The sequence below is a fragment of the Engystomops pustulosus genome, chromosome 4 (genome assembly GCF_040894005.1).
Source record: "Engystomops pustulosus chromosome 4, aEngPut4.maternal, whole genome shotgun sequence".
Lineage (NCBI taxonomy): Eukaryota > Metazoa > Chordata > Amphibia > Anura > Leptodactylidae > Engystomops > Engystomops pustulosus.
The window spans coordinates 153,258,999-153,273,303 of NC_092414.1; the positions used below are offsets into that span (position 1 = coordinate 153,258,999).

General features: G+C 38.6%; 1 protein-coding gene across 1 annotated transcript in view; it reads left to right on the forward strand.

Annotated features, from left to right (window-relative positions):
* PRTG (protogenin) overlaps positions 1 to 14,305 on the forward strand; it is a 78,864-nt gene that overhangs the window by 36,944 nt on the left and 27,615 nt on the right. Inside the window, exons 9-11 of the mRNA XM_072148161.1 lie at positions 2,488 to 2,652; positions 3,508 to 3,813; positions 5,240 to 5,428. Coding sequence (XP_072004262.1) covers positions 2,488 to 2,652; positions 3,508 to 3,813; positions 5,240 to 5,428 — 660 coding nt within the window. The remainder of the gene's footprint in view (positions 1 to 2,487; positions 2,653 to 3,507; positions 3,814 to 5,239; positions 5,429 to 14,305) is intronic.

The following is a 14,305-nucleotide window of genomic DNA, read 5'->3' on the forward strand; positions in this document are numbered from 1 at the left end:
ATAAAATAATTCCATCTTTTATCTGGGCATTCCTTCCGCTAATCTATAGCAGAGGAGCTTCCCCCTGAGCATGTACATAAAGTGCAGCACACATTCATTTCAACTTAAAGTGGAATCGGGGATGCACAAGCCACACCGACAGGCAACATGCAACCTGTCAAGCCTTGAGTTGCAGTCCAAACCCTGCTGACAGTCAGAGTCCCATGAGCACTTCCATAATGGATGTAACATAACTGATCAAAGCATTCATCGATGCAGGAGGCCGGGTAGTGGTGAGGGCAAATGATACGTTCTTACTTGTATGCTTTGATGTCACAACCCATAGCAGAGTGCCCGCAGGAAAGAAACCAGGAGTGGTAAGTACTTGTCAGCTGTACTTTACTGCTCCTGATTCCTCTCCTGCTCCTGGCGCAATTGTGCTTTGCATCCTGCTTTGCTGCAAAAACTGGCATGGGAAGAGAGAGGCACAAGACTGAGAGAATAAGCTGCAGTGTGGTGCATAGAGGAGAAAATGAGCCGGGAAAGGAGAGGATTTAGTCATTTTTTGTCTGCTCTGGGTTGTTTATGGACTGGGGGTCTCCAGTATTAATAGTTTTATGCTCTAGGGGTCTACAGGATTTTAAGCCTGCTATGTGGTCTCCAGAACTAATATTATATGCCTTGGCGTCTGCACTATTGTTTGCTCTGAATGCAGTGTTTGGTTTCTGGGAATGGGGGGGGGGGATATTTTTTGCTGTACTGTGGCAGTTATAATTCCTGAGTTGGTACTTTGTGATGTACCTTGGTTGTTGATGTATATTGTGTACTGGTGACTGATGCGGCCCCTTAAAGTTGAGCAGTATGACAGTATGATACTTAAACCAATAAATGTTGCTCACCCCTGGTCTCAATCCTTAGATCTGGAATAGAACAGATATTTAAAGGAAATTTCACAATTTTTATAATTGATTAAATGTTTGTGGAGTCTGATTCGGCCCATTTTATCATGACTCCGACTTCACATCTTACACTGTGGCAGACTGAGCATGTACATGGTTAAAGGTTACATGTCAGTTAAAATACTACCCAAAATTAATATTCTATAAAAAACTATTATTAACAAGCATTTCCATTATCCCTAAATGGTTCATTTCCATTTCTGCAGTGTGAAAAAAATCAGTATGTAAACTGGGGTGAATACAATCCTATTTATGGGGTCCTGCATATTAAAATGTACTTGCGTTGCCCTGCTCTAAAGAGCTCTGTTACATCATTGATCATTTAATGTCATGTGACCAGGGTGATGTAATCTAATAGTTAGATAAAAGAGAAAAGTAATCTAAGGTTCTTTCCTTTACCCAGTAAATTTGCATGAAATCACAGCTTTCCTACATGGAGGATGGCGAGGTGGCGAGGCAAGCTTTGATTTCATGTGACCAGATATATACATGGGGTAGACTTTGCAAATGCTACAAGGTAAAGGATCTTTGATGATGTCACCCTGTTTAGTGCTGAATGGTGATGAGGCATATGGCATGGGGAGGAGAATAGTTGGGAGGGGCGGGCAAAGTCAGCCATGCCCTCTCTGATGTCAGGCTAGATAAAATAAAGTTGATTGAATGGGAATGTGAAGAAAACTATTTTTAGCAGAAAGAATGGGGGTTTTTACTTAATAGGGCTCTATGGGAACCTGTCACTAGCTGTATTTGTCCATTCAGTAGTGATGATTTCTCTTATAGTAGTTGTGCATTGTTATCCCATTGTTTACTGCTTGTAATTTTCCAAATTTGGACAATCTCTGTTCATCTTACTTCAAGAGACCCTTTAAACCCCAAAACTGTCCAAAGAAGGCAACATAATAAAAGTGTCTGACCCTATCCAGAGATGTTAGACAGCTACTCATCTACTTAATTTCCAATCATGCAACATTCATATATAGATTTGTATAAATTTTGTGTACTTTTAATGTATGTCTGAAATGAGTATTCAGCATTTTATCATTCATTGATTAGATTTAGGGAAGTTATGTATTATCAAAACTGGTTATAAATAGGTTATGCAAGGTAGTGGTGAAGTGGCACTCAGAGCCATCTTTCTGGACACCCAGGCACAAAGTTTGCCTGCCATGTTCAATGACTTGAGTGATTATTTTGCAGTACAGGGCTGCAGGAAAAGCAAGTAGGTGTGGACAGGGCTGAATTATCATTGGAGCTCCTGCCCTGTGATTATTTCTGTTCAAAGGGGCCCTGAAGGGTAGCTACAATGATAACCCTCATTTTCCCTCCTTTCTACGATATTGGTGTCCTCAAGGCGCCAATATGATTGAAATCTGTTTCAGAGCAGGGAGCAATAAGATGCTGATTAAATTGCCATGTCAGTGGCAATTGTGATAAATAAGGGAGTTTTTGGCTACAGTTTGGACACTATAAGGTTCACCATCATTGCCCTAGTTCATGGCCATCTTAAAGAAATATGCTGTCTTACATGTAATTATTTTCATTTTTCCAGGAATAAATAATGAGGAGTATCAGGTCGTTATTGGAAATGACACAAATCACTACATAATTGATGATTTGGAACCAGCCAGCAACTACACATTTTACATTGTTGCCTATATGCCAATGGGTGCAAGTCAGATGTCAGATCACGTAACACAGAATACACTTGAAGATGGTAAGACTTTTACATTGATTAATATTCAATTTTTTTGCTTGCTTAGATCAATAGTCCATTAAACAGAGCTCTACCAGTTTTACCAAGCATTATAACCTGCTGGCAGAATGTTGTAGAGAAATTCATTGTGATTTCAGTAATATCATTTCTGTCCATTAAACCTTTTCTACGATATATACCCAGTTTAACCTGTATTATATTCCATTGTCGCTTCATGAATTTCACAAGACAAATCTCAGAAAGAGACGGTAGCGGTCCTGGCAGGAACAGGATACTAATAGGGTACTCTGGTTACTTAGAACACAACTTTGGTGCACCAATTGCCTCATTAGCATAGAGAGTAAAATGGAAATGTATCAGAAATGGCATGATGGACAGAAATAATAAAGGTATTATTTTATTTATACCATATGTCTCTACAAAATGCTTCCAGCAGATTATAATGCCTGGGGAGGAAAATTAGGAAAAAAACCCCTAGGAGCCTGAAGTTTTTATATTTTCTACTGAAAACTGGCATTGGTGTGGTTATCGACCATAGTCCACAGTGTATAGTAACTTTTCAACTCTTGAGTCAAACTTATGTCATTAAACTATAGATAGATAGAAAACAAGCTTGAGGATGGTTGTCTGTAACCGGAATGTCGCATATTACCATGAAATAAAGACCACCTAATTTATTTTTTGGGCCTTTACTTTGCGTTTATATAGCTGGATAGATAAAAATGGAAAAAAAACTAGAAGACCACTTCTTTACAAGACTAGGTTTTTGTTTCAGATAGGTTGTTTCTAGATCTATATCCGTAATCTTCATATAGGTTCCAAACCAATATGAAACAAATTTACTTTTTTTTTCAGTTCCACTGCGTGCCCCAGAAATCAGTTTGACAAGTCGCAGTCCAACAGATGTTGTAATCTCGTGGCTTCCCATTCCACTTAAATTCCGTCGGGGAACGATGATACTGTATCGCTTATCCTTCCGAATGAGCACTGAAAGTTCTGTCCAGGTTCTAGAACTTCCAGGGACAGCACATGAATATTTTTTGGAAGGCTTGAAACCTGACAGTGTTTACCTAGTTCGCATTGCAGCAGCTACCAAAGTGGGATGGGGAGAATCCTCAGTCTGGACTTCACATAAAACACCTAAAGCAAGCAGCATTAGAGGTAAGTTCATACTGGCTTCTGCCTTTCTGTGTATTTCAGGGTACCTGCCAGCAGAAATTGACCTAATAAATCACTTTCAATTTGTTGTCAAGCAGATTAACATCTTCTACATTATGTTTCTGTCATGGCTCAGTATAGTGGCATCATCCAGAATATTCGCTTTGAAGGGAGATTTAAACTGTTTGTATAAAGCCATGGGGGCAGAGAGTTTAGTACTGAAGTCAGGCTCTCCCACCTTTTAACTCCCCCTCTGCTGTTATTGACATCATTCACTTAGGTTTTTGGAGAGCCAATATGGGCTATATGATGTCCATGGATGCAGGACCATCAATTACAAAAAGAGTCAGTCGGAGACAGGCAGAGCTTCACTTCAGTACTGATCTCTCTTGTCTCTGTGACATTATACAACCATTTTACATCATACTTCAAAGTTGATTTTATGGATGTTTCCACCACATAAGCCATGAAACAAACAATCTGCAAGTTATTTAGCGTCTTGACAACGTACAGCATCGTTAGTGATTTATTTAGGTCAATTTCTGCTGATGGGTTCCCTATGAGTTATATTCTGAAATCTCTATGTGTGTTGTCTCTGAAATGTTTAAAAAACTGTAAAAATGCAGTTTAGTAGGAATATTAATATAAAGCCAGTTACAATTGAAGGCAAAGTCTCGGCCGATATTACAGAACAAGAGTGCACACATCCACTGTTTGAGATTAGGTCAATTGAATACTGGGGTGAGGGTGGCCACTATGTCACTATGTGACAGCCTGAGCAAACAAGGCTGTATCTCCAGTTTAGTGATTTTGTAGCTCTGGGATTACAGACAAACCTACCAGTGGCTGGACTTGATATACTAGTCAGTTTCTTTCCTTGTAATTACATGTTTAAATCTGTTAGGAATGTAATGTTCATATGGCTAAAGAATATTCCTCCTGCTCAGCATGGGGCTTGTAGAGTTATAGTCTTTAAATAGTTTTAAATGTTTAAAACCAGTTTTACTTCAAGAAACCAAGTGAACTAGAAACATTTGACTTATATTTCTTAACTCTTTTTTTCCTTAGCTGTGTCTAATCAAGCTCTCCCTCTGTACTCAAAAAGACAGAGAGATGAGGAGCAGTTGTTAAAGTTTCTAAGGATTTAACTCCTTATATACACTATGTAAACTTATTACCATACACAACTGCATTGTAAAGGGAAATAATACAGTCTTTAGATAATTGTTTTCCTTTTCTCCGTTGTACAAACTTAATACAAATTTTGGGAAACACTTATTTCTGTAGTTTATTTAGGCTTTAAAGGAAGCAAAACACAATCATTTCAGGAGAAAGTTTTTATTCTTAAAATAAATGAATACAAAATAAATCACAAAATGTATTTGTTGTACCATAAGTACATTGTAATAATACAACTGTATTTTTATAGCACCAAGATCCCCAGAATTACGCTTGGATCCGCTCAACTGCACAACTATAGCTGTGAGATGGCAACAGGACCCAGAAGACACAGCAACAATTCAGGGCTACAAACTGTACTACAAGGAGGAGGGGCAACAGGAGAGTGGACCTATACTTCTGGATGTCAAAGATTTTGATTACAATATTGGTGGATTAGGTAGGTGGATATACTTTACTGCTAAACTTGTGTAATTTGTATGCCCTTTTACATAATATCCTACAAAATATGCATCAGTCATCTCAAATAAATAAAGTCACTGGCTTCATCCAGCCACATGAGAAAAAACCTTTAATGGGTCAAATAAAAGGAAATCTACCATCAAAATGAAGCCTGGTAAACCAGGGGCATGATTATGTTAATGAGCGTGTTACCAGAGCCCCTGTGTAAATCTGCATTATGGAGGAGCTCTGGGTCATAAAACATAAATTTAATTTTTTTGTTTTAGAAGGGAGGAGGCCATGGATAACAAATATTATAAGATTACAACAGCCACATTGCCTGGGTCTATGAGTAAGTGTCCTTGGTTTTTCATGATTGATTTTGATGGTAGATTTCCTTTAAACTAACCTTATATATATAAATATATAGCTTATGAACAACAGATCTGTCAGTTCTCTATAAGTACCCTAGTTCAAAGCACGAGAACCATATTTTATCGAAAATATCTGTAAATGCCTTTGCCTTTTAATGTCTTAAAGAAATGAATAATAAAAACCCAAATTGCTTTTCTAATGTTCTCAGTATGCAGTTCTACTAACATGATAAAACTAAAGGTATTTCACATATCACATATTTCATATCAGGAACACAGAAAGATACACAGCAGTGCTTAGAATTATAGAGGAAATATAATATAAATATTTATAACATAATGACAACTTTCCGTGGCCATAGCTGTCACTTGCCATAGCAAGCATGGAGGTATACTTCAGCAGTCAGTCAATGCCACTCCGTCCCTTTGATTAAAGGTCTTGTGTGTCTTCTATCTATTTGCTCCTGGTCAAGTCTCTGATGCACATCTCTGGTAATAAAAGGCGTTCCCTTCCCCCATTGAAGGTGCCTGAGCATCAAGGTTCCTGGGTTTTCTTAGTGAAAGTGTGCTTTTATTTTCTGTGTTCGACCCTGGGTTGTTTCTGAACCTGTACTGCCTGCCATAACCCTCCGCCTGTTGTTGGATTCTGCTATTTTGCCGCCTGACCTGACTACAGACTGTTACTTACCTGATCCCTCGCTGTCATGCATTGGTGTCTCTGTGCCCATGCACTGGGCCAGCTGCTGCTACTAGTAGGGGGAACTTTTGACATCTGGAGTGCTCTTCTTATAGGTTATATCAAATTTTGTACAGTGGTGGCTGGAACATCCGCCGCAAATGCCGAGCAACCAGAACTGAACTCGGCCTTAGCATGTCAGTTCAGTTGTCAGCGTTCGATCTGGACACGCGCTGAGTGTGATGCGAGTTGCATTGTATTTTTTCTATGCTATAGGATTGATGTTAATATGTGTGTCCTGTCTCATTTATTATTTCAAAACAGTTTCCCACTAAAAGTTCTCTTAATAGGGGCTTTAGATTTTTCTTTAATTATTTTCCTTTGTTTTTATAGTCCCAACATACTTGCAGTTTCAGTAGAAATCAGTGAATGAAGCAGCAACATTTTGCCTTTTCTTACTACATTTGGTGGGGTTTGTCGGACCCCTGGCGAAGACCTGTACCCTATTGCCTCTACACGGTGGCGCTCCACCATTTTTTCTCTATACTTGCCGTTTCTGTATTCCCATAGACATCCAAACTATTTTATTGAACAGAATATAAAGCAGCTGTATGTTGTTGGCAATAATATATGACAGCCTAAGCACTAGTTCCTTGCTACAAGTGTGATGTGAAGTCTCCACTTGACGTACCAGAAACCTTTATTACAGATTCCGGAAGTTGTGTTTTTCATTCTTTCATTTCAATTTGAATGTGTCAGTGTTTTAATGGGTTTCTTTGTGGCAAGCACTTTGAAGATCGAGTTGTCCGGATTTCATTAAATGGTTTAGAGGAAAATGAATTATGTGGCTATTTTCATGAGGTTTAAGATAGCTTTTGTTGTTTGAGAATTTATGCAGCCTTCTTAGTGTCAGGTGGGAGCTTGGCGCAGAGGTCATGAAGTACTACTCAGAGGAGAGAGAGAAAAGAAGGAGGGTTGATGACCCCAGAAAATGACTACTTTAATGCTGAAAGTTTGGGTATTGCCTATTAAAAATGCATTGTACGTCAAGTGCTACTTTAGTTGGATTAGAATGAAAAGGGGTTTTCTAACACATTCTTGTAACGTTTCACATTATTTAGTCTTTATTGTGTGACTGTTTCAATCTTTCTCTATCTTACTACCTTTTTGATTTATTACTTTTATTTGTCAGTGTAAAGAGTAGAGTATATATATAGATGAGTTTAATGTGGCAGAATTGTTTTCATCTTTAAATAGCAGTAGACCAAATAGTTCTGCAATTTATGTATTTTGCATGTATTTTCTCAACTAGGAATTATGCTACACATTATAAGATATTGGTGCATTTAGCCTCCTTCAAGAAGTAGGGCTTTTACCCCAAAAGCCAGATGAGTGGTTGATGGAAATTACTTGGGATATTTCTGTTATTTGCTGACCTGCTTCCACAGGTTGTATCAGTAATGCAGTACTTATATTATACTTCTCCTTTATTTCTACGTAAAAAGTGCAATAGGAAGAGATGTCATTGTTAATCATTAGGCTTCACCACAAGAATAATTTGGATCTAATCCCTTTTAGCCTTGAACATTTACTTGAATTATGACTGTGTTGTTTGTGGCTCAGCTTCTGCTATGCTCTTTTGTGATTACAGAGGGGTCTGGAAAGCCCCCTCCTCCTTTATTCCTTCAGGGCAGGAACAGATATTCAGCACATAGTTTAATGACATTTTTGTTAAAAGAAGGGAAAAATCTCCAGGGATTGAAGAGGCCAGTAGGTGAAAGGTGATGGGGAGGCAGTAAAGAAAAAGTGCAGCTTTGCTTCCTGGCTGGAAGCATTCAGTCTTCCTTCTTTGCAGATGATAATCTTAGGTAGTGGCACACAGAAGACTCTTATGTCCCCTCATTCTGGTTTGCCTCCATAATTTAGCTTTTTTTTTTTTATATATATGACTTTTAGTGATGCCTCCTCCAAAGAGCCAACTCCTAGGGAGCCAAAAATATTCTTTCTTATAAAAATATAACACCAAACCTGGTAAAACTTATTGGCCTACATTAATTTAAGTGTTTTCAGCCTTTTTCTGTCTGACATTGCACTAGAAAGAATCTGAAAACTACTTGCACATGTATTTATGAAGCGTCTGCACCAGTTTTGTGTTGCGGCTGCACTGACAGAAAAAATGTGCAGTGCAGGGGGCACCAGATTCATGCAGAACGTGCACCACAATTCATGATTCTGGTGCACCCTGCACACTTGACAGGCACATTGTTTGCACTGTTCTTTCTAAATATGGGCCATTATGTCCCAAAACTGGGTAGTATGAGCGGTACATTATCCTAGGGTCTATTTCCACTGAGCCATAGAAATCCTTTGTTTGTGCAAACACATTCTGCCGCGTGGGGGTGTTAAAGAAACAGTTCTTGGATGTGAATTGCTTCCAGTTGTCAAACACAAATCTGAATGTGTTACTAAATATTTGAATTTTCCCTTTTAAAGTTACCGTAGAATTACACGCTGTAATAATCCATATGATGTGAGTAATAACTGTGTATTAAGAAATATCAATCATCAGTCTTGATGTACAACAGTTTTATAGTTACATAGTGGTAATTTTGATCTTATGTTTTTTTATGTTGTGATGAAAGTTGGATTTTACACTAATGGCAAATTTATTAATGGTGCATAAAAGTTAGAGAGTGCAAAGTTGTACAAGACAACAGCGGCGATTCTAGAAAGTGTTTATTATTTAACAACAAATTATGGTTTTAAGGCCATCAATTTTAACTTTATACATCCTACTTTTTGGATTTATGGCAGAAAAGTCAACAAAATGCTGCGTGTGAATTGTTTTTTGTTGGAATTTAGGAAAATACTGTTGACCATAGATCCACAGACTTTTCCGCCTTTGCAGTTCAAATCCTAAACGTATTTAAAACACTTTTAGGAAAGACACACACGTGTCACCGTACCGTGGGATCAGCAGAAAAAAGAAAGAGCTTGGTCTATCTTTTTATGTAAGAATGACCCGGCAACGCACCTTCCTATGGAGAAGTGAGGGTTGAGAAGTCCTTAAACCTCTACAGCCAAACATATGCTGCACCTGGGTCCTCACCTGGGTGTACCATATGTTTTTGAGTAAGGAGCCTAACCAAGCTTTCTAATATAAATTACAATAAATCATAAGTGTTCCCCATTGGTTCTATAGATAACTGCTTAACAATGATGCAGGATTGCTTCACTAGATGTCACTAAGCTTACAGCAACATCATGCCAAAGAAAGTATTCACTACATGGAAATACTTCACAATCAGGGTGTATTGGGTAGTGAACAGTATTGTCACATGTAAAATCACATGATGATCTTTCCAAGACTATTCTATTCATTTTTCTTTAATAACCCTCACTCGTCTTATCTTTCTCCATTCCAATAATCCTTCACTCTCTCTTTTTCTTGTTATCTCCCTGTCACTCACATTTATAATCCCTCTGGTGTCTGGTAGACAGGGTACGTCCCTTTTGTATATATACGTTTTTGAAAAATGATATTTGCAGTTGTGGAAATCCCTGGGTTAAATCTAGCTAATTTATCATCGATAACAATTGACATTTATTAACAAGCTTTCCTTTTAAGATAGCCAACAATGGATATTTTATCCAAAGTTTAATTTGCATCTGACACAGAGGGCAGTAATCCAATATGCTGTGAAACTTTCATTAACTTCAGTGGGAATACCAGCCTGTGGCAATTGTTTATGGGAGAGACAGGACACATCTGAAGAGAGATTACTTGCGGTATACACTTTACTTTTACATGTTGCAGAATTTAGATTGGAGGAGGCAACTCCGGTTCTGTTTACATCTGTGTTCAAATTTTTTAAATTCTGTTCTGGAAAGAAGAAATGACAGAGAGAGCTGTAACCACCAGTGGAGCTGGAAGGGCCCCATTGATTCTTAAGCAATATCTACTCTAATTATTGGGTCATTAAGTATGGTACCCGTTCAGGAGCCAGGACATGTGAATAGTTCCTTTTACTTTTGCCTTCTGCTGATATCACTATTAAGATCTGCCTGTGTCAGCAGTACCATATATACTCGAGTATAATCCGAGTTTTTCAGCACAAAAAATATGCTGAAAAACTCAAATTCGGATTATGCTCGAGTTAAAAAAAATCAAAACTGACCTGTCCGGCGCCCCCGCAGGTCTTCTGTGCAATCCGTCAGTCAGCGGCAGATCCGTGCGACATCACAGGCTCTGACGTCAGCCGCCGCTGCAGCAATAGTATTGAATGTGCCAGCTGCCACTGACTGACGGTTCTTACAGAAGACCTGCAGGGGGCGCCGGAAAGGTGAGTTTTGATGTTTTTTTTTTTAAATCAACTGTCTGTAAAACGAGGTGGGGGGTCTCCTGAATAATAGGGTAGGGGGCGCTGGCTATATACTGTAGCAGGGGCTGGCAAGCTGTATACTGGGGCAGAGGCTGGCAGGCTGTATACTTGGGCATAGACTGGCAGGCTATATACTGGGGCAGGGGCTGGCAGGCTATATACTGGGGCAGGAGCTGGCAGGCTATATACTGGGGCAGGGGCTGGCAGGCTATATACTGGGGCAGGGGCTGGCAGGCTATATGCTGGGGCAGGGGCTGGCAGGCTATATGCTGGGGCAGGGGCTGGCAGGCTATATACTACAGGAGGCTGGCTGCTTATATACTAAAGGGGCTGACAGGCTATATACTGGGGCAGAGGCTGGCTGACTATATACTACAGGAAGCTGGCAGGCTAAATACTACGGGGGCTGGCTTTATACTGCAGGGAGCTGACAGGCTATATACTACAGGGGGCGGACTGGCATTATACTACTGGGGGGCTTCTGTCTATATATGAGGGGCTGTGACCGATGCATTTCCCACTCTCGGCTTATAGTCGAGTCAACGTGGTAAAATTAGGGGCTTCGGTTTATACTCGGGTTGGCTTATACTCAAGTATATACGGTAATTAAAGCGTTTGACGTAGACTGTAATGGAAATGTATTACTGTCTTCGTTATAACGATTGCTTTTTCAAGCTCTTTATGAAAACTATAAAGTAAAAATGATTGAAATAATAAACTAATAGAACTATAAAAATACAAGTCAATCCCACCTTCCAGAGAAAACATCAAAAATGATTTAACAAATATTGATATTAAAGGAAATCAACCATATGGTATTATGCTTTTTCGACCAAATACACCTTCAGACTGCTGTAGCAACGATGATGCCGTATCATATCTTGTTTATTCTCTGAAAAGATCGTTTTTCAGCAAAAAAAAACCAACATAAAATAATGCTAATGAGGCTATGGTGCTTCTGTCTCCGTCTTCTTCTGCCCTAATTATGTACATCCCCAGCATGCATGAGATAGCACGGGCTGCCCCCCTATTCCCTTCCTGAGAGTCAGTGAAGTTACCAAGATTTCGGGAGCTGTAGCGCGCGTGCAGCCGGCTGCTTTGCAGTGCGGCTGTGCAAACAAACCTGGAAGTGTCGGGTTAGGGTAATAGGAGAGCGCTGTGCACCCTGTGCGAAGGATCATATGCATAATTGTATGATGTTTATTTTTCAAAATTCTCTGTAAAATAAACAAGATATAATTCTGCATCACAGTTGCTACAGTAGTCTGAAGGTATGTTTGGTTGAAAAGACATAATACCAAATGGTAGATTTCCTTTAATCAATTTGGTGTCCCTGGACCTAAAATAAGACCATGTGTGAAATGTTAATGCATCTGTTGGTCAGGTTAATGTTACTATTGCTATACATGATGTGAGCCACAAAAAAGTTCAATGATATCTAAACAAGGTTGTCATTTATTATCAGACATTCCAGTGATTCAAATCTATTTTAACTCCATATGGGGCAGTATGTAGATTAACCATTAACCTGCCAGTTACTGATTAACTAAATACTATTGTTTTCCTACCCCCCCCCCCCCCACATTAGTTTTCTTCTTGAAAAGCAGCTTAAACCATAAACAAGAGGTTCAGTATCTGAGAAACCTAGGAAAATGAGAAATAATCAGAGTGTGTCAGTTTGACCAAAATATAATGCATATAAATGGCAATTCAGTACAATGTCATGTTTATGGTTGAGGTCAGATGTCTGAAGAGCCCATGTCACTGTTTTTGTTGTGTGTCGATTTGCAATAAACCTGGAAAAAAAATCCATACTAAAACTTAAAGATGTTTTCTGGGCTAAGTTATTGATAACATATCCATAGAACAGGTCCTCAAAATAAGTATCTGAGATGCTGTCACTCGGAATGGAGCTGCCTGCTTCCTCTTTCATTCTGTATGGGAGTGCTGGACTAAAATCTGGAATACCATTTCTTGTTTTGCCTGAATAATAAAAAAAAAATAATAATAATCTTTATTTGTATAGTGAGAATCTTTTTTTAAGAAAGAAAAGGGTGGCTGACTGCTATGGTCTCTCATAAATTGGTTTTCTATCTCAGGCTCATTGTGAGAATATTTGTGATCAGTGAAATATTATTTTGCTGTCAGATCATCCATGGTGCCAGCATTGCAGTCAGAGAGACTGTGTCAACATTTTAGATAAGATACAGACTAGATGCTGTGATGCTGGATGAGAAACAGTAAGAACTGAGATCTATTACATGTTGTATTCACAGCAGATGTAAAGTGACATATTGATAATGGAGTTTTTATCAGCTTTCTGTGACCTCCTGATCTTTAGGGAGTGTTACAAAGAAAACAGAACTCCTAGATTGATAAATAGATTCTATAGGAAGATAGGACAGTGCTGACTTGTCATGGCTTTAACATCCCCCCCCAGAAGTTATTTGTTAGAGCTGTTAGAATGATGGATTCAGCTCCTCCATTTAAAGCGCATATCATGGTGGTACACGTCTTCAGTGTGTAGGTACTAGGGGGTTAATTTGTGCTGCCTTTAAATCAAGTAAAATCAGCTTCTGAGATGTAATATAGTGGATATGCTTATCCCTTATTATTTAACCTTAGATGCTTCTAGTGCTGCTGTGCAGAGGAAGCTCATCATGCACAAAAATGTACAAATTAAACATTTCTAATGCAAACTCCGCTTACCCGGTAGTCCAGATAGGTACAATAAATTGTGCATTTTGAATATACATATTACAGTAGTTGCAGTGTGAAAGCCAAGCTATATACATATGTATATAGCTTAAGTTTATAGCTATATACAGTAGGTCCATATATATGTGTTATAAGCCTATGTACGGTACTAATTAGATAGCATTAATGATGGTTTAGTGACTGGGTCAATGTTGAAGTTACAGAGTTGTGGTTTTCCAATACTTTACTGGATTGTAATCAGGTTTAGTAGGCATCTCTACAGGCAACGTATCTGTGCTTCTATTGATCACACGGTTACACGTGACAAAACATGACAAACACTCTTAATAAAAAAAATTGAGTAAAGCTCTAGGCTTACTTAAATTAAATGCAAGGTCATGATTTTGCCATCAAAATATGGAGCTTAGTGCCTTGCAGTGGCTGGAATATTAAACATTCATTATCCCACCACCCACCCTTCCATTTCCTTCACCAGTGGCTTCATCTCTCAATGAAACGTAATTAGTTCACTCCTGCTGTACATATTCAAGTGGACTTAGAAAAGGAATGTATCTTGTTTATCTCATTTGCTAAGGTATCACATTGACTTCATATCACTTTTTTGCCTATTTAATGTTACCATGTTATGGAACAAAATTCATATTTTTTAGTCATAGAATATTGTTCATTTTTAATATCATCTTATGCTATACCCAACCTAACCATATCAGATCAATGCATTATTA